Source organism: Apteryx mantelli, chromosome Z (genome assembly GCF_036417845.1).
Source record: "Apteryx mantelli isolate bAptMan1 chromosome Z, bAptMan1.hap1, whole genome shotgun sequence".
NCBI lineage: Eukaryota > Metazoa > Chordata > Aves > Apterygiformes > Apterygidae > Apteryx > Apteryx mantelli.
Window position 1 is genome coordinate 81,082,338 of NC_090020.1, and position 24,801 is coordinate 81,107,138.

The window sequence follows — 24,801 nt, forward strand, 5'->3', positions numbered from 1 at the left end:
AGTGTAATTTCTCTAAAATAGGATGGTATTCAGTGCTTTCAATATGCTGTGAAAGCAAAGATTCAGAATCATTAAATTAATATTTCATGTTCTAATGCAATTCTCTTAGAGTTTAAGAAAAATGAATTGTGACCGACTCTAACAGAATCTTTCTTCTGTCCTGTGAGAATATAAGCATTTCTGTTCAGAATTTCATAGTTCCAAATTAATATTAAGAGATCATGTGTCATTCAATTTCATTTCCAGAAAGGCTAGCCAGACCCTGCTGTATTTTGTGGAAAAGATGACAGCCCTCCCACCCCCAATTGTTTCCCCATGAAACTGAAAACTAATTCTTTTCCATATGAAAAACAGTGTTTGAACAATGTATCTCTGTCCCTAAACACTGTTAGGTTTGAATAGGTTACTTGCCTAGAACTTGGAAAATACAGACTTGAATTAGAAAACTGAAACACTCTTTCCCATGTTGTAGGTGAGGGGAGTAACTACGTTTGTTCTTGAATTCTCTAAGAATAATACCAAAATCTCATGTTGACTCAAGAGACAATAGTATACAAAAGAACAATAGTATACATGCAACACCTTTCTACAAATTTCTTCCTTATAAAGAAAATGTGTTTGCTTCTGGCTTCCTATTGCAGAATGGATAACAGTACATTTTCTGCTTCAGTGATAAAGTATGGGGAGGAAAAAAACCTCTTAGATTTCAAAGTCTGCAAAGAGATATACGGCAAATCGTGGGAGAGATTAAAGTATGCGCTTGTTTTATCAGAAGTCAGTTTATTTTAAGTCTAACAGTTTCTCAGTAAATACAAAAAAAAACTTTGCTTCAGAGGCAGTCTACAGCTATTGCAGGGGCAATTTTGGAATGTTTGTTGTTGACTGAAATAGTCATCAAGAGATCAAACTGACAGTTTCATTGGATTCCAGAGGTGTTGGTCCTTTCATGTTTGCAGGATTGAGTTTGAAACTTGCTGCTTACTTTAATCTCATTCGTCTCTGTCAAGAGTTCACTGTTGCTTGCCGTGATACTGTTCATTCTTGCCTTGAATACTCTCTTGTAGCCTCTCTGACATATATATATATATATATATATATATATTTTTTTATATCACAGTCTCCTAGTGTTCACTGCCAATTAAGATGCAATATCCTTGCTTCTTATTAATATCTTGGCATCATCTTTTATGTTGGTAAAATTCATAGAAGCATTGTCCAGAGGTTTTTCCCTATTTGTTTTCTATAATGAGTGATAGTAGCTTGTCAAATTCTGTAAAATATTTGTAAAGGGTGGGTTTTTTTGTTTTATATAGCAACATTTGAGTATTTCAGGCACTTAGAAAATTCTCTTACTTTGTTTCCCATGTAAGCTTCTGAAATAGCAAATCGAGATATAGTACAAAATTGAAAGCCAAGAATTCTTTTCTACAGCTACTTAAGTATATTAGAGTTCAGTGATATACAGTAGTAAAAATCCCAATGATGTAAAGCAGGATTATACTGTATCGAAATGGAGAACATGGGAGAAAGCAAAACCTAAAAGGAAGTTCTGACACTTGTGAGTTAGATCAATATGGTTATTTCTCAATTCCCTTATAAGTAATAGTGCCTTCTCTGCAAGAAACGGATATATGCTTATTTGCTGTATGACAGTTCGATATTAGATCAAATGTAATAATTTATTATTGTGATACTGAACTCTGACAATGCTGCAGCTTGAAGAATTGTGACTTTTAACCTCTTGACTGGTTCAGATTCATTTATTCTCTTAGAAGCTTTAAAATGTTAGAGCTAGAATTGAACCATTAAGGCACATATTTCTGCTACGGAATTCCAAATGGCTTCAGTGTTTTCCAACGTTGTTCCACTTGGGAAAAGCAAAGATCTTAAAATAATTCGATGCAAAATAAGTATTATAAAAGGATACAGTTACTATACTGAAGATTTTACTTTCTCACGTTCTGTTTACAGTGTGTTTGTTCCTTTAAAATGAACAGGAAGATATTACCAGAAAAATAACAATTTTTTTTAGCTGTTTATAAATGTTGTTTTTGTATGTATCTTGTACAGTTTTCAACAGCCCTCCCTGACCTTTCCCAAAGTGTTATTATTTTAAATAAGCTTTCATGGTTTTTGACAGTTCTGCTGTTTATAACTCCAAAGAATATTCTGTTCAGGTTTGGTCCTCTGCTTTAAGAATAGTACTTTGAATACACAATTTGTGCAAAAATTATACCTTATAATGGGATCTCTAAAGAGTAGGTGAACAGAGGACCCTTCTATAAAGTTGACTTTCTGACCTGCCAGATGCATGTAACTATGTTCAAAGCATCAGAGTAATTATTTTTAGGAGTTCTCTGCTTTTGGTTTATTGATTTCTTTTTTCTATAAACAGTTGCTTTTTAGCAAGTTGACTATAAAATGGTCCAGCATCAGAATCATCTTAATCCATTGCAGAAAGATGAATATGTCATTGCTGACTTTCAGACAATGTGTTTGAGAAAACTGTTTTGGATATTAAATGCCCAATAGCCTGTCTCAAATCAGTTATGAGCTTTGTTACTAGTAATAAAAAGGGAACTAGGTGTCTTGCGTCCCTTGGGCTGAGTGACAAGTTTGTTCAGTCGTTTAACAAGATAATAGTATACCTTGTGTTGGAAAATTAAATAAATGTTTTCAGCATCTCAATTGATTTCTTTCTCCCCCCCCCCCACTCCCCCCCATGCTTTAAAGAAAAAAAGTCTATATATATTTCAACAGACTCAAATTAGCTACAGATCCATTTTGGACTGACCTGTAAAATTAAATTACCTTTGTCTGAGTCAAGTCAATAGCCATCTCAACCATGATATCACTTTCATGGAGGACAAAGGTGGAGATTTACAAACTTTTTAATCTGAGAAGGCATCCTGCTTATCAGTGTAGGTGGAAGTTCACGGCAGGCATTTTCCTTATGGCTGCTGTAGCAATACTCACTTTTTGTTTCTGTGGGCTGCTGGGCTAGTGAAGCCGTAGTCTCCAACGCAGCTGAAGGCAAGTCCCTGAGGCAACAAGACAGGTTACCTTTAATGACGCTTGATAATAAATCAGAATACTGCTTTATTGCTTTGTGATTAAACTACAAGGAAATGTGTATGGTAGGAAAAAATATATATTTTTTTTGTTTTTAAAGCAAGAAAGGTTTATTGAAGGGAGTATTTTGCATCAGTTATTTTAACGAAAAGTTTCTTCAGTAAAGTGACCCTCAGTTTTGGAATTTTTCAGTAGTTGCACCTATACTGCCGTTATGAGCAGGTATAAATTTTTCCAACTACATTTATATAGGTTTGTCCTAACCATATTTAAAAAAAAAAAGTCACATAATAACATACTTAAAATGAATGTATTCTGAGCTAATTCATTCACTGGCTGAACTGTTTCCTTTGAACGAGATCTGTGAACTTCTATGGACTTCTTTGACATGAATTAAGAAAGATTTTTCTTCTACAACCAGTTTGATACCTCAAAGTGAAAACATTTTGCTGTTGGATATTAGCTTGGATTCTGGTCTAACCTTCAGCTTTACAAAGTAACCTAATGCCTCCCTCTTACTTTTGATATTCAGAGAGGTGTTTTATGTGACAGGAAATACCTGCTTGATGGTGAAGAGTATGGTAAGATGTAACAACAGGCTACCAAGTCAGGCCTTGCATTGGAAATATTTTTGGTGTCCCCCTTTCCCCAACTTTCAGAAAGTAATACACCGAATTTTTAAAGCCTGAGTGAGGTTTAATTTTTTCAAGAATATGCATATTCTAAATAAAAAATAAAACTTGCAAATTGCATCTCTAGTCATGCAGTATGATAATGATGGATGGAGCAAAATAATTCTAAATAAATAACACTTGCCACTTTGTATGGCTTTGTTTCTTGTATTCTGTTTTGTTACTTATCAGTGAAAGAAAACGATGTGCATTTTCTTCCCGACAGTGTTAAAGTACCAGAAACTCCCAATGATTTCAAATGAAGATGTAGATTTAGAAATTATTAAAATCTGACAGTACCTTCTCACTTGTTTTGCATAATATTTGTGTTCAGAAATTAAATCAGTGCTGACCTTAATGATGCATTCTCACACCTAAAATTGGACTAAAGATGAGTTTGTCGGCATTGGCCTGAAAAAATTAATGAAATCTCTCTGGTTTTTCAAATTTCACAATTATTCTGTCAGTGTGTATAGAAAACTTAATCTCAACCAGCTATCCACCTCCAACGTGTAGTCCCAATCTCACTAGATTAGCTACTACCTTTTAATTGCAGGAAGATGTTTGTTTGTTTTTTTTAGTGACTCTCGATTCCCTCAGTCCAGTTTCAATCTGTTTTTCCCAACAGAAGACAAACAGGCAACAATGATTACCAGCTGCGCAAAAATTGTCCCTTCTCCTTTCACCCCCTGCCCTGAGATTTAGGAGCCTTCTTAAAATTCTTGCTGTTTTGTTTAATGGTAAAGCATTTGCCTTTTTTTTGGACAAAAAATAGCTAAGGAATTTAAAACTAGGGTTTTCTGTTTGTTGTTTTTTTAGGGAGAGGGTCCCTTTCATCTCCTCCTTTTGCCCTCTCCTACTATTTATAAAGAAAACTGTCGCTCAGCCTAGCATGCTTCACCTCATGGTTCACAACACTGTCTGATTTAGGCCTTTTTTGAAAACCCACTTTGGCTCAAAAATGTCACAAAATGAAATTCAATTGAAAAGTAGCAGAAGATTCTCCACAGTTTGCTTCTCCCTTTCTCTGGCCTCTGAGGTAATTGCTTTTAAAGCTTCCCCTATTCACTTCTCTTTTTACACCTCTCAGGTTTTTCAGGAAAAAGACTGGGCAAAAATCTGTATATACAGACTTGTCAGTGCATAATTGATAATACAATGCCAATCCCTCACTTTTTTTTCTGCCACTTCTGCTTCTTTTTTCTTTTTTTTTTTCTGTGCAGCTGCAATACTAATTGCGAATTGTTGCTTTTTTAATTTAGCCCGTGCTATAATTTCAAGTAGCAGTGACTCAAATCTGCAGTCAATTATAGAGCCAATTTTGCATAAGGAAGAGGTAGCCCATTGCTCTTCAGATGTAGCGAATGTATTCAGCCTTATCGCTTCTTCACAAAAAGAAAAAAAAAGCGCTTTTTGATTTTTCTACAGGAAAGCCAGATGGCTTGTATCTGTCCTTCATAGCAAATTTGACCTTTAAATTGGAAAACATCGGGGACCAGTGATTCATTGGCACACAAAGAACTCGGCAGGCATTAAAGGACAGCGTTCTAATTGACTGAACTCTGTTTCAAATGGCCGCTGATTAAAGAAGGTGCTGCAGAGATGCTGCTGCAAACGCCTCACTTATCCGCGAGGTTATCATGAAGGTGTATGGCGCAAATACCTGGCTTCCCGCAAGCGGTGGGTAGCTGCTGTTTGTGAAGGAGCCCTTTGCAGTTTCGATAACCCCTTTGGGTATAGGCAGGAAAAGGCTAATTCTAAATGATTCTGCAAAGTAGAGAATTTTCCTCCTGCAAAGCGGAGCACCCTCTGTGTTTTCAGGTCAGCGCGAACGCTAACTAGGTCTCGCTGCGCTTGGTAAGAAATGAGTGGTAGAAATGTTTGGAAACTGGCAGGAAGGGAGAGGGAGGTGTGTTTCCTTTTGTTGCTTTGACTTTGAACATATCAAAGTAAAATGACTCCCGTTCTAGTGGCAGAAAAGCTGAAGCAGGGATGTGATTTGACTTGAGGTTCACAAAGAGTTTCTGAGCTACCTTGTTTCTAAGCCTGAGCTAATTTATGAGGAATTTTGCCAGTCTCTTCATCTGGGTTGTAGTAAAACTCCCTGTCGTCTTTCTCCCTTCTCTGCCCTCCCTCAGAGTCGGTAAATGGATAATTAAGTGCTGAGTTCACAATTTAGCGAAACAGAAAAGACTTCTAATGCTTGACATGCTTTCTTAGGCAGCATTAGATATCTGTCCCTCTTCAGCTGTCTGAAAATAGCAATGTTTGTAAAGATGGAGCTATGAAACATTTCTGAGATCTATTAGTGCTGAGAGGAGATTTAGTTTTATTCCTGTGTGAGAGAAATAAACTCAATTTTACTTGGTCGGAGTCTGTTCTGCTTCAGTATTTGTATTTACTTCCTGCTCTGAGGAAGTGAGACAGGTTTATTCTTTGTAAAAACTCACATTAACATTGAGCTTATTTTGCATCAACGGGCGTTCATCTTTCTGTCCATTTGGGTACTAATGCTGCAGCTGCACACCCAGCTTTTCTGTTTCTAGGCTGCTGATTTTTTTGCATGTGTATTAATTCATTTCAAAATCTAAAGATGCGGAATAAATCTCAAAGTGAATTGTTTGTGAGAACACACCTTTACTCCTGTTATTTCTTATTGTGCCGTCTATTTGACTATAAGTTTTTTCGCCAAAATGATGAAATTCTGAGCTGGAACAGTATCATCTTTGCATAATGCAGAGGCTGAAACCCTTGTTTTTGTGGAAGTTCAGTTTAGAGATGTTCACTAATGTTTTTACTGGCTTCTATTTAAAAAAAAAAAAAAAAAGTGCTACAAAAACCTACACAGGCTTGTTTAGAAACTGCGATTTGTTCAAATGAAAGTCTTGAAAATAACAGCTGATGTCGAAATAGCCTTATAAATACAAATATTCATGCAAATAGAGCATCTGAGTAGTTTGTATAATGTGTTGTTTGGAACATGTTGCAATCAAGCAATGGAGAAAGCAACAAAATCCTTTGCTGAAAAAGATGAAATGTGATACAGATTAAGCCAAGAATTTAAAGCCTATTTGTGCTACTTGAACATTGAATGCTGACTACTGGTAACAATTTTAGGGCAAAACAGTAAAAATAATCATGAAAACCTCACTAAACGTTGTTATTCTGCTATTAAATGATTTACCTCAAATTTTAGCAATGGTCGGGATGCTTATGTTCAATACATGTTATGACCCAATCAAAAGCGATGCTGAAGTTTCTCTTAAGCAGCTGACTTCGCAAGGAGCAATCCTTTATTCTAGTGATAAAATTATGTTGCTAGTAGTTACAGTAAACATGAGCGGTGCTGGTTAATCTTGCTGGAAGCAGAGATACTACAGCAGCCAGCGGTCTTCAGAATGACTGACTCACAATTAGGCTGAGAATGAAGTATCGATAGGATTGCCTGAGAAACGCTTGTCATGTATATGTGATCTGCTTGCTCCAAATGTGTTACTGTCTTCTTCAGTAATTGCATAAAGCTTGGCTACAGATGTCCCTGACGCAAGGGTACAGATACTGCCCTGAGAAGTGTAAAAAAGCTTCATGAGAGTTCCTAAAAATATTTGTATTAATGTTGAACCTTAAGTACCTAATAATCCGGTTTAGGTACCATTTCAGCAATGATCTTGAGAACTGCCCATAGGATTGGGGAATGCTTCACGGTTGACTCCATTTTAGAAGATGCTTGCTCATCAAAAACAAATTCCTGAGTTTAATACAAGGATAGCCATGGTTTGTATTATACAGCAGATCAAACTTGATGGGCGGGGGGGGGGGGGGGGGGAAGGAGGAATGACTCCACTGTTTGGTGAGGGAGATGGGGGAGGTTGTGGTTAAGGAGCAAAGTGTAAGTGAAAAATCTCAAAACTTGCAATAAAGTGCACTTAACTGCACTAGTAGTATTTCTGAAATGGTATATGATCCCTCAATCCTAGGCCTATCATGCATCCAAAAATACAAAATTACCAAAAGGGAGAAGGATAATCTGGACATAAGTTCACCTGTATGAAGAACATAGACCTTCTATTACCTTACATGCTTAACTGCAGTTTTTAATATGATGGTTGGACATTTTTTGAGGTTTTCCTCTCCTCATTATTGCTGTTCTGCTTTCTATAATGTACTACAGCATTCGGGGGGAGGCATGGCTTGGAGTATTCAATGAAATCAACTTTGTACAAAACACTTGATGTTATTTCGTTCAAAAATTGTAGTCTTCTGAGTTCTTGGAGACATTTCAAGCAAAAATCAAGTATGAATTTATCTGCAGTTAATGCTCTGCAGTGTTCTGGTTGATGTTACAGTCTCTTTGCTCCTGAATTAACTTTGCAGGTTCCTTGTTTCTAGTGAATTATCACATGAAATGTAAATAGACCTAAAAGCTTGTTTTCTGAAATTTCCTATCTTTAAAAGAGGTGTGTGTGTGGGGGGGGAGGTATTAGTGTTTTCTGTGAAATAGCCAAATATCTCCTGCAGCCTCATGCCCTAATCGAATAAGTTTGCTCCATCTCTGTGTTCTGTTTTTGCATAAACAAATAGTCTGGGACTTCTTTTATCTAGCCCGGAAATGAGGATGTGGGATACAAGTGAGTGTTTACTTTGATCAGACTGTGTTACAATAGTATCCTGGGTTTTCTGCAAAATATGGATGATGTGACCATTTGACACTGCTTTTGGAGGGCTAGAAGAGGGGAAGGTAATTCTCATTTTGACTGGGGCCTGATAGTTCTTTTAAAGCAAAAATGTAGTTAAAACCAATGTCTGCTTTTTCTTCTTTTTTTTCCTATATGCTGACACCTTAAAACTCGCGCCTAGACTATTCGAGAAAGCATAATAATGTAGCTGCAAACTCTGATCTCATTATAACTAAAATGCATAAAAACAGCTTTAGCCCATATTAAAAATGAGTGCTGCTGTGTAGGTGCTTTTTTGTCTTTGTGCAACACAAGATCTCTTAGTTAATGCTTGAATCTGTGATCTCCCTAGATACTGGAAAATCCGTGTCTTGGGGGTAGCAGTGATGGAAAGCATAAAGATCTTTCAGTTGCATTTAAAAACGCACGCACACATGTTATTGTGGTGTGTTTGCACCCTGTGTTGGGCCTTTAACTTGGGGAAGGTGGGGGAGCTACTAAATCTTCAGTTCCTCCTCTTGTAATGCTTTTTCTTGAGTTTAACGACGTATTGATAAGCCTTTAATTTTAGATCTGATAATCATGGTGCAAAGTAGTATTTCTTCCTGGTTATATTGTAGAATACTCCTTTTATATTCCTTTTCTTGACTTCTTACCTTGCTGAATTCCCTTTCTCTAAATGACTGCAGAAAGTAAGGATCTGCTTCTTTTTGGTACTTAATTTTTATATACTTCATTTATCAATTCAGCCCAAAGTAATTAATACTTCAGTACTTCCCTCTCACCCCACTACCCCCGGTATTTTCTTCTGAACTGTCCCTCCTGCTTAATCTTCATGGCCTCTTCCCCTTCTCATTCTGACTTTTTTTTGTCTTGGAAAACTGAGTTGTGCCATGATGGCTATCAATGGCTTTCTTACAGGACACTTCAGATTAACTGAGGTATAACAAAATTCCTAGACATACAAATTCATGCAACTGAGTTGCTGTTTTTAACCTTCTATTTATTACTAAATCGGACACTATGCAGGTGGATAGGAAGTGGACAACTCTAAGCCTTAAGGTGGAATGTCGTGATTTTTCATCGATGTTGTAGTTCTTTATCCAACCTTTTCATCCTTAAACATTCAAATTCTACTATTTTGAGACCTGATGGAATATATGTTTAAAATTACTGTGTGTATATGGTGTGAGGTTTAAAATTTTCCCTTCTGGAAACAAAGCAAAAGTTCAAATAGATTGATCCAGTATGTTTCCGTTCTCTTTGACTAACAATGAGAAATGACGCTAACAGCAAACAAAGAAGAGTTACTTAATAAAATGCTAAAGTGAGACTTCTGTATAAGTAATTCATATAAACTTATAAATAAATGCCTTCATGATGGCCATTCTTAAGTGTTTATAATGAGATAATTGTGTAACTCATCAGAACATGATCCCAAAATTTGCTTCCTTTTTTAAACGCCATACAGAAATCTTGCTAAGTAGCACCTGCTCTGTGAGAAACTATTGGCTTTCAGAATGTATGGTTTGCTTTGCAATAACAAATTGTCAAATAACAATTACTATTGGTTTTGTTATAAGAGCCGTAATTCAGTGTATATTAATCTTGCTGCTGGTGTTGTGGCTCAAGAAGTAATTTCTCATCTTGCCATATTTCTTCTCAGGTTGCAGCAGTTGCTTTTAATTGTTGAAAAACTTTCATGCAAAGATGTAGTTGTCAGCAGCTTCTGATCCTGCTGTTAAATTGCATACTTATTTTAAGCTCTAACTGTGGGTAAATTTCTTTCCACGTATTATCAGCGTGCCAGTCTGTTCCTGGGGAAGGTGGTAAATAGTTTAAATAGCCATTAATTCCATATGACTAAGGCAGCATCTTAGTGTTAGTAGCTCCTAGACTTTCTGAGATGTTCATGTATGAATGGATTAGAAGAGGGCTTAAGTGCTTGATTACCAGAATTGTATAAAAGAATTTGTCATTACAGTGGTGTGGGGTTTTTTTGAAACTGCAGTTAGCAATTTTGCTGAATACCCATTGCATCACCTTTTCCGTGAGCATGAAAATAAACATGATAGACTTATATATTCTGATTTGGGAAGGTATTAAGCTTGTGCATAAATATAAGTGTATGAATAGTCCCATTAAATTCAGTTGCATTCTACTGTGTGCTTTACTGGTTGTCAATCCTCTAAGCATGTCTCTGGGAGAAAATAAACTTTCTCTTCTAATCATGTTTGGTATGAAGATGAAAGATCTATAATATTAGGCTGAGATATTTTCTAATTCTGTCTCTGTTGCTTGCTTCCTTGAGAGTTTGAACTTTTCCAGCTTATTCTGTTCTTTCATATTGATCAAAATTCTTTTTGAGAGGAAGTTGAGGAAAAACTCAATTTGTACTTACTTCAAGCACATCAACAGTTATAACTGTATTTTGAATGAAGCAGTGTTATCTTTCCATACTTGGCAGGCTAACTTATGCTTTTTATTGTAGCACTGAAGGGCGATATTCTGGAATACATTTCCTTTGAAAAGGATGATGAGTAATGATAAACTGAAATCTCTTGAGTATTTTGCTCTTATAGAGGGTGGTTGCATATGCATTATTCTTGGTGCATAGGAAGGATAAAAACGGGAAGAGCAGTTCATATTATCTCAGTAATACAACCTTATTATGAATATTGCTGAAATAACTTGTCTAGCATTTTTACCAATACTTGAAAAAATAAATAAATGGAAAGTGTTCAGAAAAGACTTGATTCTGTCTTACAATCAGTCTATTTAATCAAGAGAAAGTTAAGAAATGACTTAGATCATTAGATAGTTGTTACAAAGATTTCTCATGGGCAGTTCTTTAATGTAAAAAAGTTTTAATGGATTCAACTGTTTGGGATGGAAGCTGGACAAATTCAGATAGGAAATAAGTCATGATTTTTAAATAGGGCGATTAATCATTGGAACAACTTACCTAGGATGTGATGGATTCTCTTTCGTTACAAAAACTCTAAAAGATACTTTCATCGATAAAGCCAGAAGTTACAGACGATGCAAAAAAACCCACTTCATACGGTTATACCTATACCTTATTATGCAAGGGACTGAATTAGATGGACACGATGGTTTCCACAAGAGCTCACACCATTCTAACTTTATCTTATGAACATAAAGTGGTTAGTTAGCTATGATTCATCTCCTGCGATTAATGTAAAATTGCTGGGTAATTTTTCAATTGTGATCAGCACTACTTTGCAAGGGGGCTAGGAATTTTAAAGTTATAGGTTAGAATTGATTAGAGAACACTGGGATTTTAAATTCCTTAATTTTATTCTGAGAAGTCATGGACTCATTGCGAGTTCTTGAATAGCACAAATGGTTTTCCAAATTGAACACGCAAAGCTATCAATGTTATGCGAGAAACCTAAATTTTTTTCAGAAGGAATCTGAATGTTTGCCATTCCTGATATGCAGAGCTTGCTCCACAGCCAGATCTTCTGAAAACTTAGGAAATGATGCTATGGTATTTGTAGCATTTCCTCAGATCTGTACTTCAGATTATTAGAACTCATCCAAAGTGGTTATTTATGAATCTACCTCTCATAAGTGATGTGAGGGATAAGGTATGTCTGCCAAACTTACTTGGGTTCCTCCCATTTAAAAATAACATAGTTCCTGAAAAGCAAGATCTTTTTCTGTAGATCTGTTTAAGCTGTTGCTGGTTGTATGTGTTTTGAATATTACCAAAGAAATGTCTGTGGTAAAGGTGCTTGTGCGAGCTAACGTCTGGAGTAGTCCTGAACAATTGCCATGGAGTTGGTTGGAATTCACAAAAAGGCATTCACTGTATTTTTGTAAATATTCATGGATCAAGGCTTTGCCTGAGGCTGAAACAAGGAAATTTAGATGTTGTTGCTTTATTCTTAATTATAGTGCTGTCAGCTTTTAATTCATATACAAATTGCAAGTACCAGGCAAAACACATCTAAAATATTGGTACAGTATTTAAAATATGTTGCTGTCAGAAGAAAAAATGATGTAAGGGGTAGCAGTGTCTCCAACCAAGTGTTCATGGATGGCAGATGTAATCGGAGTTGATCAAGTTCTCACCTGTGATGTAAAGATCAATTTTGACAGGACTGATTTCCTCTGATTCCATATTCTCTACTTAATTGCCTTGCAATTTCCAAAAGACAGTTTTACCTGAAATTAAGTTTAGAATGAAGGCTTTCAGAAACTGTTAGGCTCATCCAGAGTCTTTCAAGTTTGTATATGTCAGAGGTGTGGGTTTTGGGGGGTGTTCTGTTTTTTGTTTTGTTTTTAAGCTGGCATTCGCTCTTGCAGAGTGACTTTTGAGTCTTTTCTCCTTTTCACCTTTTCACCTTTTAATGCTTTAAAATAGCATTTTAATTCTGTTTAGACTGGTATGTCCAGGTATTTCTCTGACTTTCTGGTTTGGGACTTTGAAATGATTAGCTGAAGATGAGGGGGAAAAACACCAAAATTTTTAATAGCTTTTTCATTTTCATGATAGTATAGATTTAAAAGTAGACATTTCATATAAAGTTGTGAATTTACAAAGATGTGTTGTAATTTAGAAGTAAATTAATTCTTTATTAAATTTCCACAATTGGGGAACAAACAGGAAGAACTAGAGATGTGTGTGCGGTCGCAGGGCCATGATCTCATTGCCATTACAGAGACATGGTGGGATAGCTCGCATGACTGGAGTGCTGTCATGGATGGCTACGTACTTTTTAGGAAAGACAGGCCAGGAAAGCGAGGTGGTGGAGTTGCTCTTTATGTGAGAGAGCAACTGGAATGTATTGAGCTGTGCCTAGGGGTGGATGAAGAGCGAGTCGAGAGCTTATGGGTAAGGATCAAAGGGCAGGCTAATAGAGGTGACACTGTTGTGGGTGTTTACTACAGGCCACCTGATCAGGATGAGGAAGTGGATGAGGCCTTCTACAGACAGCTGGAAGTAGCCTCACAATCCCAGGCCCTGGTTCTCATGGGGGACTTCAACCACCCCGATATCTGCTGGAAAGACAACACAGCTAGGCACAAACAGTCCTGGAGATTCCTGCAGAGCATTGGTGACAACTTCTTGACCCAGGTGGTGGAGGAGCCAACAAGGAGAGGTGTGCTGCTGGACCTCGTACTAACAAACAAAGAAGGACTGGTGGAAGATGTGAAGGTTGGGGGCTGCCTTGGCTGCAGTGACCATGAGATGGTGGAGTTCAGGATCCTGCGAGGAGGCAGCAGGGCACCAAGTAGGATCGCAACCCTGGACTTCAGGAGAGCAAACTTTGTCCTCTTCAGGGACCTACTTGGAGGAATCCCATGGGTGAGGGCCCTGGAAGGAAGGAGTGTTCAAGAGAGTTGGTTAATATTCAAACATCACTTCCTCCAGGCTCAAGAGCGGTGCATCCCTATGAGCAAGAAGTCAAGCAAAGGAGGCAGGAGACCTGCATGGATGAGCAAGGAGCTCCTGGCAAAACTCAACCAGAAGAAGGAAGTCTACAGAAAGTGGAAAGGGGGACAGGCCACTTGGGATGAATATAGGAATGTTGTCAGAGTATGCAGGGATGCGACGAGGAAGGCTAAGGCCCGTTTGGAATTAAATCTGGCTAGAGATGTCAAGGACAACAAGAAGGGCTTCTTCAAATACATCAGCAGCAAGAGGAAGACTAGGGAAAACGTGGGCCCTTTGCTGAATGGGGTGGGTGCCCTGGTGACGAAGGATGCAGAGAAGGCAGAGTTACTGAATGCCTTCTTTGCTTCAGTCTTTACTGCTCAGGCCAGCCCTCAGGAGCCCCAGACCCTGGAGGCAAGAGAGAAAGTCTGGAGAGAGGAAGACTTTCCCTTGGTGGAGGAGGAGTGGGTTAGAGATCATTTAAGCAAACTTGACACCCACAAATCCATGGGCCCTGATGGGATGCACCCACGAGTGCTGAGGGAGCTGGCGGATGTTATTGCTAAGCCACTCTCCATCATCTTTGAAAGGTCATGGAGAACAGGAGAGGTGCCCGAGGACTGGAAGAAAGCCAATGTCACCCCAGTCTTCAAAAAGGGCAAGAAGGAGGACCCAGGGAACTACAGGCCAGTCAGCCTCACCTCCATCCCTGGAAAGGTGATGGAGCAGCTCATCCTGGAAGCCATCTCCACGCATGTGGAGGAAAAGAAGGTGATCAGGAATAGTCAGCATGGCTTCACCAAGGGGAAATCATGCTTAACCAATCTGATAGCCTTCTATGATGGGATGACTGGCTGGGTAGATGAGGGGAGAGCAGTGGATGTTGTCTACCTAGACTTCAGCAAGGCTTTTGACACTGTCTCCCATAGCATCCTCATAGACAAGCTCAGGAAGTGTGGGTTAGATGAGTGGACAGTGAGGTGGATTGAGAACTGGCTGAATGGCAGAGCTCAGAGAGTTGTGATCAGTGGTACAGAGTCTAGTTGGAGGCCTGTAGCTAGCGGTGTCCCCCAGGGGTCAGTACTGGGTCCAGTCTTGTTCAACTTCTTCATCAATGACCTGGATGAAGGCACAGAGTGCACCCTCAGCAAGTTTGCTGATGATACAAAACTGGGAGGAGTGGCCGATACGCCAGAGGGCTGTGCTGCCATTCAGAGAGACTTGGACAGGCTGGAGAGGTGGGCAGAGAGGAACCTCATGAAATTCAACAAAGGGAAGTGCAGGGTCCTGCACCTGGGGAGGAATAACCCCATGCAGCAGTACAGGTTGGGGGTTGACCTGCTGGAAAGCAGCTCTGCTGAGAAGGACCTGGGAGTGCTGGTGGACACCAAGTTAAGTATGAGGCAGCAATGTGCCCTTGTGGCCAAGAAGGCCAATGGTATCCTGGGGTGCATCAGAAAGAGTGTTGCCAGCAGGTCGAGGGAAGTGATTCTCCCCCTCTACTCAGCCCTGGTGAGGCCACATCTGGAGTACTGCGTCCAGTTCTGGGCTCCCCAGTACAAGAGGGATGTGGCACTACTGGAGCAAGTGCAGCGAAGGGCCACAAAGATGATTAGGGGACTGGAGCATCTCTCTTATGAGGAAAGGCTGAGAGAGCTTGGCCTGTTTAGCTTGGAGAAGAGAAGGCTGAGAGGAGATCTTATCAATGTGTATAAGTATCTGAAGGGAGGGTGTCGAGAGGATGGGGCCAGACTCTTTTCAGTGGTGCCGAGCGACAGGACGCGAGGCAATGGGCACAAACTGAAACACAGACACTTCCATCTTAACATGAGGAAAAACTTTTTCACTGTGAGGGTGACAGAGCACTGGAACAGGTTGCCCCGAGAGGTGGTGGAGTCTCCTTCTCTGGAGATATTCAAAATGCGCCTGGATGCAATCCTGTGCAATGTGCTCTAGGTGACCCTGCTTGAGCAGGGGGGTTGGACTAGATGATCTCCAGAGGTCCCTTCCAACCTCAGTGATTCTGTGATTCTGTAATTGAAGTCATGATATCAGCTACTGTATAGATGAACTATAATAGTATATATTGTAACTGGTGAGAGTTTTTTCCTGCATAAATGAATTTCTCCCATTTCTTCCCCCCGCCCCAGGTGCAAGACAAGTTTCGTTTGGACCTCTCTGATGAAGAAGCTGTACATTATATGCAGAGTCTAATTGATGAAAGCGTCCATGCCCTCTTTGCAGCTGTGGTGGAGCAGATACACAAGTTTGCACAGGTGAGGTAGCTTCTCAGTTGGTGGTCTCTCTGAAAACTAAGATGAGAGGTGGCAAACAGTAGGTTCAATGCTTACCTTCATTGTTTACAATGTTTTCTGTCTGAATATGAGAAAAAACTTCTTTAACTGTGAGGGTAACAGTGCACTGGAACAGGTTGCCCAGGGAGGTTGTGGAGTCTCCTTCCTTGGAGATGTTCAAAAGCCATCTGGACACAACCCTTGGAAACAAGCTCTAGGTGACCCTGCTTGAGCAGGGGGGGCAGACTAGATGATCTCCAGAGGTCCCTTCCAGCCTCAACCATTCTGTGATTCTGTGATGTTTTAGTTTGTGTTCAACAAGTTCAAAGTGTTCTTGCTGCCAAGACTGGGGAGCAGGCCCTCAGTGGTGCTGCAAAATTCCTTGAAGAACCTTAGCAAACATTCTCTCTAAGGTATTTTGGATAGGCATGTTTTGATTAATAGCTGTGCCTAGTAAGAGAGAAATCTGAAAGTTTGAACCAGATCTGAGCATTTCATGGGTTTCATAACAGGTTTTGCTCTAAAATATAAATCGTTTGAGGGGTTTTGTTTGTTTGTTCTAGATAAGTGGATATTTTTGTATGTTAAACCAATATCTCTGCAATGATTGTACTTTGTCAGGTAGGGCTATTAATAAAAATAGTTTAAAGGAGGTCAGATTTTTGCATGCTCATCTAGGATTTAATAAGGTTTTAAATTGATTAACTGAGATTGAGCATGTTCTTCATTCATCATTGGCTCCAGACTTGTTTGCTTCTGAAGCCGTGGAACAGGGTTACCCAGTACAAAGCAAGAGAGCTTTTAAAATGTGCCCTTGAACTCTTTTTGGAGGAAAATTGGGGAGTTAAGCTCTAAGTTCTGAGGTTAACTTGTTTTATTCCATATAATTATGTCATTTTGGTGGGAAGTTACTCATTATATTCCTAAGTGTAAGACCTGAAAATTGGAAAGCCTGAGTTCTGTGAAAGAAGGATCCAGAACTCCTTAACTTCTGGTCTTGAAGTGAATGAGTGAGGATGAATTGCCTTTTTTCCTACCTTTGGTAGACTTCCTGCAGACATATCTACTGAGTGACAGAATAAACCTTTTGTGCAGTATTCTGAATTGTGCATTCCAGCTGGCTATCTTGATAACTAACAGACCCAGCAGCTTGCACAGCAGGGTGTGCAGAAGGAGGCCAGGAACTCTGCACCCATGTCCTCTGCAACAGTGGCAACGCTCTACAAGGCAGAGTCTCCAGCAGCCATTGTAATGTTGGAGACCTCAACCCAGACAGTTCCTCAGGGAGGAGACAGCTTTGCAGGTCTGGGGCTGCAGGGAGTGTCTGGGGCCTCTTGATGAGGCATGGACAGCAGGAGATGGGTGCTTCACTCACAGGAGATGTGTGGTGGTGTCATCTGTGTCACCAAGTAAAGGAGCTGTAGGAGGAGATCAGCAAACTGCACAACATCAGGGCTGACAAGAGATTGACTACATCTTCTCCAAGACCCTGCAGATACAAGAGCCTGAACCCCCAACTGTGGTGAAGGAGGAGCAGGCAGTCTGTGCTTATCAGTTTGAGAAATGGAGACTCCCAGGATGGTGAAGGCTGGAAGTTTGTGATTTTTGGAATCAGGAGGATGGCTCCTGATCCACCTGCAGATATAGATCCAGTGCACTGATAACAGATGAGGGGCTGGGAGCTCTGTCCAACAAAGCATTTGAGCCAGCAAACTCTGAGCCATGCAGCAGCACCAGGAAGGAAGCAGTGAATGACAGTAGAGAGAGATTCCCACACGTTTCCTGCTTTAGGGGATGGAGTCCCCATCTGCTGACCTGACCTGCAGACTGTGAAGGTTTGCTACTTACTGGGGGCTTGGATCAAGCATGTTATGGAAAGTCAGCCATGGCTTGTCCAGCCCTTAGACTATTACCCCCTGCTGCTCTTCAGGGGAGACCTGGAGCATGTGAAGCACTGACTACTTGTGTCAAAAATGGGTGGTTTTCTCCACAGTCCTGCCAGTGAGGGGGAAGGGCCTTAAGGAGGAGCAGATGGACCCTGTGGGTGGTGTCAACAACAAAAATTTGGGTCTTCATGACCATAGGACCCTCTTTGAGGATTGAGGACTGCTAGGGAGAGACAGAATCCACCTGACTAAGTTGAGACAAAAGCAACTTTGCCAGCAGGCTGGCCAGCATGGTGAGGACACCTTTAAACGAGGAGCAACTGGGGAGGGGAGGGAGATGACCCATGATCCAGCGAGGACATGGTGGATCTGTCTGGCAAGCAAAGGGTGCAGGATGATGTGGACAAAGAAACCTCCTAATCAACAAAACAGGGCTGAAAGGGGGCCCACTTGAAGCATACAAAAATAAATAAGTACCTACAGGACACCATTGTGGGAAAGCTCCTCATACCTTTTCTGGGAGATCAGCATGACTGGATGTCTCTCTGAAGTGCTTGCACACTAATGCACGTGGCATAGGGAACAAACAGGAGGAGTTAAAGGTCTGTGTGCAGTTGCAGGGCTACAATCTCATTGGGATCACAGAGATGTGGTGGGACATCTCGCACAACTAGAGTGCTGCCATGGATGGATGCAGGCTCTTTAGGAAGAACAGACTGGAGGAGGGGGAGTTGCCTTTTATGTGAGAGCGCAGCAGGAATGCATGGAGTTCTCCCTGGGGACGAACAGTGAGCCAGCTGAGAGCTTATGGGTCAGGATTAGCAGGCAGACCAACATGGGCAACGTTTTGTCTGTTTGCCACAGACTGCCTGATTGGGATTCATTGCAAGGCCACTCTTGATTATCTTTGAAAGGTCATGGCAATCAGGGGAGGTTCCTAAAGACTGGAAGGAAGTAAATGTCACTCCTGTCTTCAAGAAGGGCAAGAAGATGGGTTGGGGGAGCTACAAGACTGTCAGCTTCATCTCAGTCCCTGGGAAGGTGATGCAGCAAATTACCCTGGAAAATGTTTCCAAACATATGAAGGACAAGGAGGTGATTGGGAGTAGTCAGCATGTATTTATGAAGGGGAAATCATGCCTGACCAACTTGATAGCCTTCTGTGATAAAATAACTAGCACGATGGGTTAGGGGAAAGCAGTGGATGTTATTTATCTGGACTTTAGCAAGGCTTTCCACACTGACTTCCATAACATCCTCATACGCAAACTGGTAAAATATGGACTAGATAAAGGGACACTGAGGTGGATTGAAAACTGGTTGATCTGCTGGACTCAGAGTTGTGATCAGCAGCCCAAAGTCCACTGGAGGCCAGTCACTAGAGGTGGACCCCAGGGTTGATACTGGGGTCAATATTGTTTAGCATCTTCATTAATGAGCTGGAAGATGGGATGGAGTGCACCCTCAGCAGGTTTGGAGACCATACAAACCTGGGAGAGCGACTGATACACCAGATGTTTGTGCTGCCATTCAGAGGAACATTGACAAGCTGGAGAAATGCACCAAAAGGTATCTTGTGAAGCTCAACAAAAATGCTGTATCCTGCACCTGAGAAGGAATAACCTCGTGCACCAGGACAGGCTGGGAGACAACTGGCTGGAAAGCACCTTTGCAGAGAAAGTCCTGGATGTGCTGATGTTCACGACATTGCACATGAAACAGCAGTATGCCATTGGAGCAAAGAGGGTGAATGCTGTCCTGGGCCGCACTAGGAAGAGCATTGCCAGCAGGTCGAAGGAGGTGACCCTCTAATCAGTACTTGTGAGGCCCCATCTGGGGTGCTGTGTCCCGTTCTGGGCTCCCTGTTGCAAAGGAGGCAAGGACCTATTGGAGCAAGTCCAGCACAGGGCCACAAAGATGATTTAAGGGCTTGGCACATCTGAGACATAAGGAGAGACTGAGAGAGCTGGGACTCTTTAGCCTAGAGAGGAGAAGGCTTGTGGGGAGCATCTTATCCATATGTACAAATACCTGATTTGGGGGAAGAAGAGGGGGTCAAGAAGATGGAGCACAGCTCTTCTTAGTGGTGCCCTGTGATGGGACAAGAGGCAATGGGTGCAAATTGAAGCACAGGAAATTCCGTTTAAACACAAGAAAAAGCTTTTTTTACTGTGAGGGTGTTAGAACAGTGGAGCAGGTTGCCCAGAGAGGTTGTGGAGTATCCTTGAAGATGCTCAAAACCCGACTGGTTGGAGTCCTGAGCTACCTGCTCCAGCTGACCCTGCTTTGAGCAGGGGGACCTGGACTAGACAATCTCCAGAGGTGCCTTCCAACCTCAAGTGATCTCTGATTCTTGATAGTGCTCTGAGGTGGCAGTGGAAGAATATTGTCTCCACTGCTTCTAGTATTAAAATCCCTGCTGTAGTATGAAGAATGAAATGTTCAGCCACATGTGTATGTGCTGTCCTACAGTAGACCACTGTAAGACTATAAAATGTTTAATTCCCCTGTTCAATAAAATTGTGTTCACAAAAGCATTTCATTTCATCTCTGAATCTGTAATGTTTTTTTCCTTAAAGCGCTCTGACACTTTTAGTTTGTGTTTATCAGGGATTTAAGATATTACACTGTCTGTTTGCCTTAAGTATTAGTCTCATGACAAGACGTGGAATTCAGAGGAAAAATGAAACTGTGATCTCAAAAGCCAGTTAGTGTCAGTATTTTTTTTAATCTATTCCTTTTTTCAAAAGGCTGATCAAAATCTGGTACAAACTGATGAGAACAGTTTTTATGGCTATCCATTGAGCTAAAGGTCTTCCACCTAATTTATTGTTTGCTGTAAACTAAAATTTTATTTTCAAGAACAGCATTATAGTGCAGGATAAGCAGTAAAAATGTCATTTTTATCTGCATATATATTTAATAGAGATGATCTTTTTTCACATGAAAAAGGGAAGTGTAATTATGTGGAAATGTTGCATGTGTTGTCAGTCATGGTGCGTTGCTTTGATTTCAGGATGTAGGGCAGTAGTATCATAAGCAAAGTGAAAAATATCTAGCATCTACATTGAGGTTTAAAAAGAACAGTGCTCATGTCATTGCAAAGATACAAGATTAAATTTTAAAGTGCATCTGATAGGTGCATAGACCTTTCTTTTAATTGCATCCTGACACTCACCTTTTTTTTTTTCCTTTTCCTTTAGACATAATTTTTTTTACTTCATTGTTTTTAGGTGACTGCCAGACTCTCCCAGATAATTGTTATTGCATTTGTGAAGCTGTATTAGTAAGTCAGAGTTTATGGGTTTGATTTAGGTGACCTTTTCTTTTTCCAGTCAGACTTGTTCTTGCTGGACTCTTTCAGCACTTAACAACTGCTTTTAAAAATCACAGGACAGATTTGTTCAGAATAAAGATACCCAAGAATTTAATCCCAAGGCTTCTAGCTCCAAGTAAGTGTTCTGAACCATAGGCTATAACAGCAGGCACACATCACATCTTCCGTTCATATTTTGGGAGTTTAAAACACAAGCTCTGCTCGCATGAGTGTTGCACTTTGGATAACAAGAAAGCAGATGTGACGGCCTCCAGCGTAGGCCTGCTCAGATTGTCTCGCTTCAGGTTTTTCACCCTTCCAGTTGGCTGACGTTGTACTCCAGCATGGAGGCTTTGGGAACTGCTTTTTCTGACGTGCTGAACCCTCTGCATGTGCTATAGAGTTTGACAGCTATGTCCTTCAGGCTTTCCTATTCTCCTCTTGGGATCAGGGACCTAAAATGTAATGCGTTGCTTCGTAAGTACCTAAGGCATCTCTTGGCTCCACATGATGCAGGATTCTTCTGCTAGTTTCAGAGCTGAGATTATTGCCTTTATTCATGTTCTGTAAATAACTACACTTGTAGGCTCCCCCCTGCAACAGTATTTAATGCTTATAAAGTTGAGGAGGATACAAGAAGAATAGTCAGAAGTGAATCATCAGTTGACAAGAATCTGAGGACTATTTACATCAAAAAAGAAAAACCTTACCAAAAAAATCCATCAGAATTAAATGTAATAAATGTCTGTTCTGTACATATTACAAGCAAGGTAGGGCACTTCAGTGATATTTAGTACTTCATTAGTCAAAATCATTATCTTTACTCTTTGTCTGAGGCAGCCTTCTTTTTAAGAACTTGCTGCTGGAGTCTTTACAGAGTCTGTAAATCGTTGAACAAATGAACAATTAATGCATAATTGAATTTGCAATAAAGTGGTCATCTTACACAATGGCCAATTGAAGCTTTCAATTTTTTCATATATAATGCTGCATTGAATTGTCAATGGCCTTGCTCTAAAAAGTATTAAAAATTGTCTTAAAAAAAAAAAAGCTCTTAGGTATTATAATGCATGCTTAAACAGCAGATTAGCCTTAAGTCATGCAATTTTTCATTTGAAATGCCCTTCATCATGTGGTTTGTTATTTATCTGTATGTATTTATTCTTACTGCCTCCAAAATAGGCCTGCAAGCACTCGCACACACAATCTATGCTGTCTGTTCCACCAGTTAAGAGTTTTTCAATAAGGTTGGTTGTTTTAGTAAGCATTGTGTATCAGTGTTCAGTATGTCGCTCTGTAGTAAATAAAGCTCTTGTATAAAGCAGTCTGTATATTTTGGCATCCGATTGGTACTTTTCTTTTGTAACAGTATTGTAAATTGGATTCAGTTCAAAGCCGTGCTATGAAGCCTTTACGTTAGTTTTTCCATGTATCTTTAATCTGTTATCTAATCACATATTCTAATCACATATCACAGGCCTTTTTATATGGTATTTTTTTTTCTCTCTTAGTGGTTATCAAAAAACTGGTGTCTCAAAGTAAATTCAGCATGTAGAATATAAGTTGGTAGTACTGTACAAGACTTCTCAAGAGGAGAAAAAACACATACTAATTTCAGTTCATATTGGTGAAGACTGGATAGCCGTTTCTCCCCAGAGAGACATTTTCATTTTAACTTCTTTTTCCCCCCTGCAGAGGAAAGAAACAATCTCCAGTTGAAGTGACTAATTTCCCATTTTATTTTCCTTGTAAATTTACAAGTTGAGTCAGTTGCATCCTGGGCTCAGGTTAAGTAGTGATATAAAAGTGAAACCGGGGGGGGGGGGTGCTAAAATGTAGGTGCTTGATTTAGGATTATACTGATGGTTTGTGGCTCTCTGTTTAGGAGTGAACTCAGTTTAAGTTGTAATGGTGAACTGGCTTTAGGTATCTCTAAGCATTCCTCTCCCAGTGCTGCTGCAATCCAGAATGCAGCTGTGGTTTCTTTCCCTCAGTACAGAGCTTCTGTGCTGTTCCTCCTGCTGGAGGAGCAGATCTTGCATGCCAAATAAAATAGGGGAAACGTAACAGCAGGATTGTGTAAATTAACTATTTGTCAAGTGACAGATAGAGTTGGTTTCCCAGCTGTTGGTTCTGCTGAAGGGTTGTGAAAATCAGGTGAGTAAAGTGCCTTTAGGCACTTTACAATGTTTTTAAACCCAAAGTTCAATTTGCACATAACTTTTGTTCTCTGTGAGTAAACCAGGTTGAATGAATGTCCTGCTGTGTTTTTTGTTTTCTTTTAGTATTGGAGAAAATAAGCCTTTCGTCTACCTGAGGTGGAAAGGAGCCTCAGCACGTGATGAAGAGGATTTCTCAAGCACCTTGTGGACTTTCCCAAACAGCTTTAGAAGGCAAAAGCTGCACATTTGGTAGCGTGGAGAGCTGAGAGCTCAGGAGACAGAGCAGCTTTTTGAGTCTACGTCATTTGAAGGCTTAAAAATAACCATGTTTTAAAGGAAAATGTTTGTTTATACCATCCTTTAGGCTCAGATATTACTGCATTTCTTTCTGGTGAAAATAATTGAGCCATAAAGGTTGAAGTAAGCAACTTCCTCCCAAGCCAAAGATAACTGGAAGAAGCTGGCATTAGATGGTAAACTCTTGTACCTGTTAATATATTTTCTTATTTAAAAATGGAAATTATTGCTGTACTGAACATGGCTGCGTACAGGATACAGCAGAAAGGCTACAGTTCCTCAGTGCAGAAAAACACAAAACTATGGCAATCTCCTCTCCTCCCCTTTGTACCTTGAATAAGTTTTAAATATAATTCATATGATCCTTTATTTCCTACCTTGGGCAATGTTATAGACTAGAAAGGACAATCATATCTTCCCTGCTTACAAAAATGTTTTTAACTGCTGATAAGTTAGCCAGCTGTAGGCAGCCAATTAAATCATCACTAACAGGCTCAGCAACCAGAATGCACAGTGAGCAGTTCAGTGTTTCACACTTTAACTCTGAATGTTTTCTGTACAGTGATTATATATTCTTGACTCTAATAAACTCTTTGTTGTTGCAGTCTTGAGGCGTTTTGTTTTGTCTTTGTAATCTTACCTGCTGAAACCTAGCACGCTAGAAGGTTATGTTCATAACTCTTGGATTTTCTGTAAGGATTTTAAGTATTCAGTTTGCTTGATGCAAGAATAAGGCCACTAAAGAAATTACTTTTGTGCCACACGTTGAGTTCACAATGAATCTGTTTCGAATGATCAGCAATGTAATTAGCTCTTTATAAATGTGTGGATCTCCTCAAAGGGTGCTCTTATATTCATGTATTTTTTTTTTTTAATAACAGTAATTTAAGTCGGGAGGAAAGCCCTCCCAATTATAAAGGTAAGGACTGGTCTGAATCTGATTGATATTCCTGAGTCAGGCTTGCTTTGTGCTTCTGCTGACCAACACCCAAAGGGCTTTGATGGAAGAAAATCCACTAG

General features: G+C 40.0%; 1 protein-coding gene across 1 annotated transcript in view; it reads left to right on the forward strand.

Moving 5' to 3' along the window:
• The window catches only part of PIK3C3 (phosphatidylinositol 3-kinase catalytic subunit type 3), an 84,272-nt gene extending 59,882 nt beyond the window's left edge, over positions 1–24,390 (forward strand). The window contains exons 24-25 of the mRNA XM_067315420.1: positions 15,977–16,102; positions 23,608–24,390. Coding sequence (XP_067171521.1) covers positions 15,977–16,102; positions 23,608–23,622 — 141 coding nt within the window. The 3' untranslated portion in view covers positions 23,623–24,390. The remainder of the gene's footprint in view (positions 1–15,976; positions 16,103–23,607) is intronic.
• Positions 24,391–24,801: the final 411 nt, after the last annotated feature.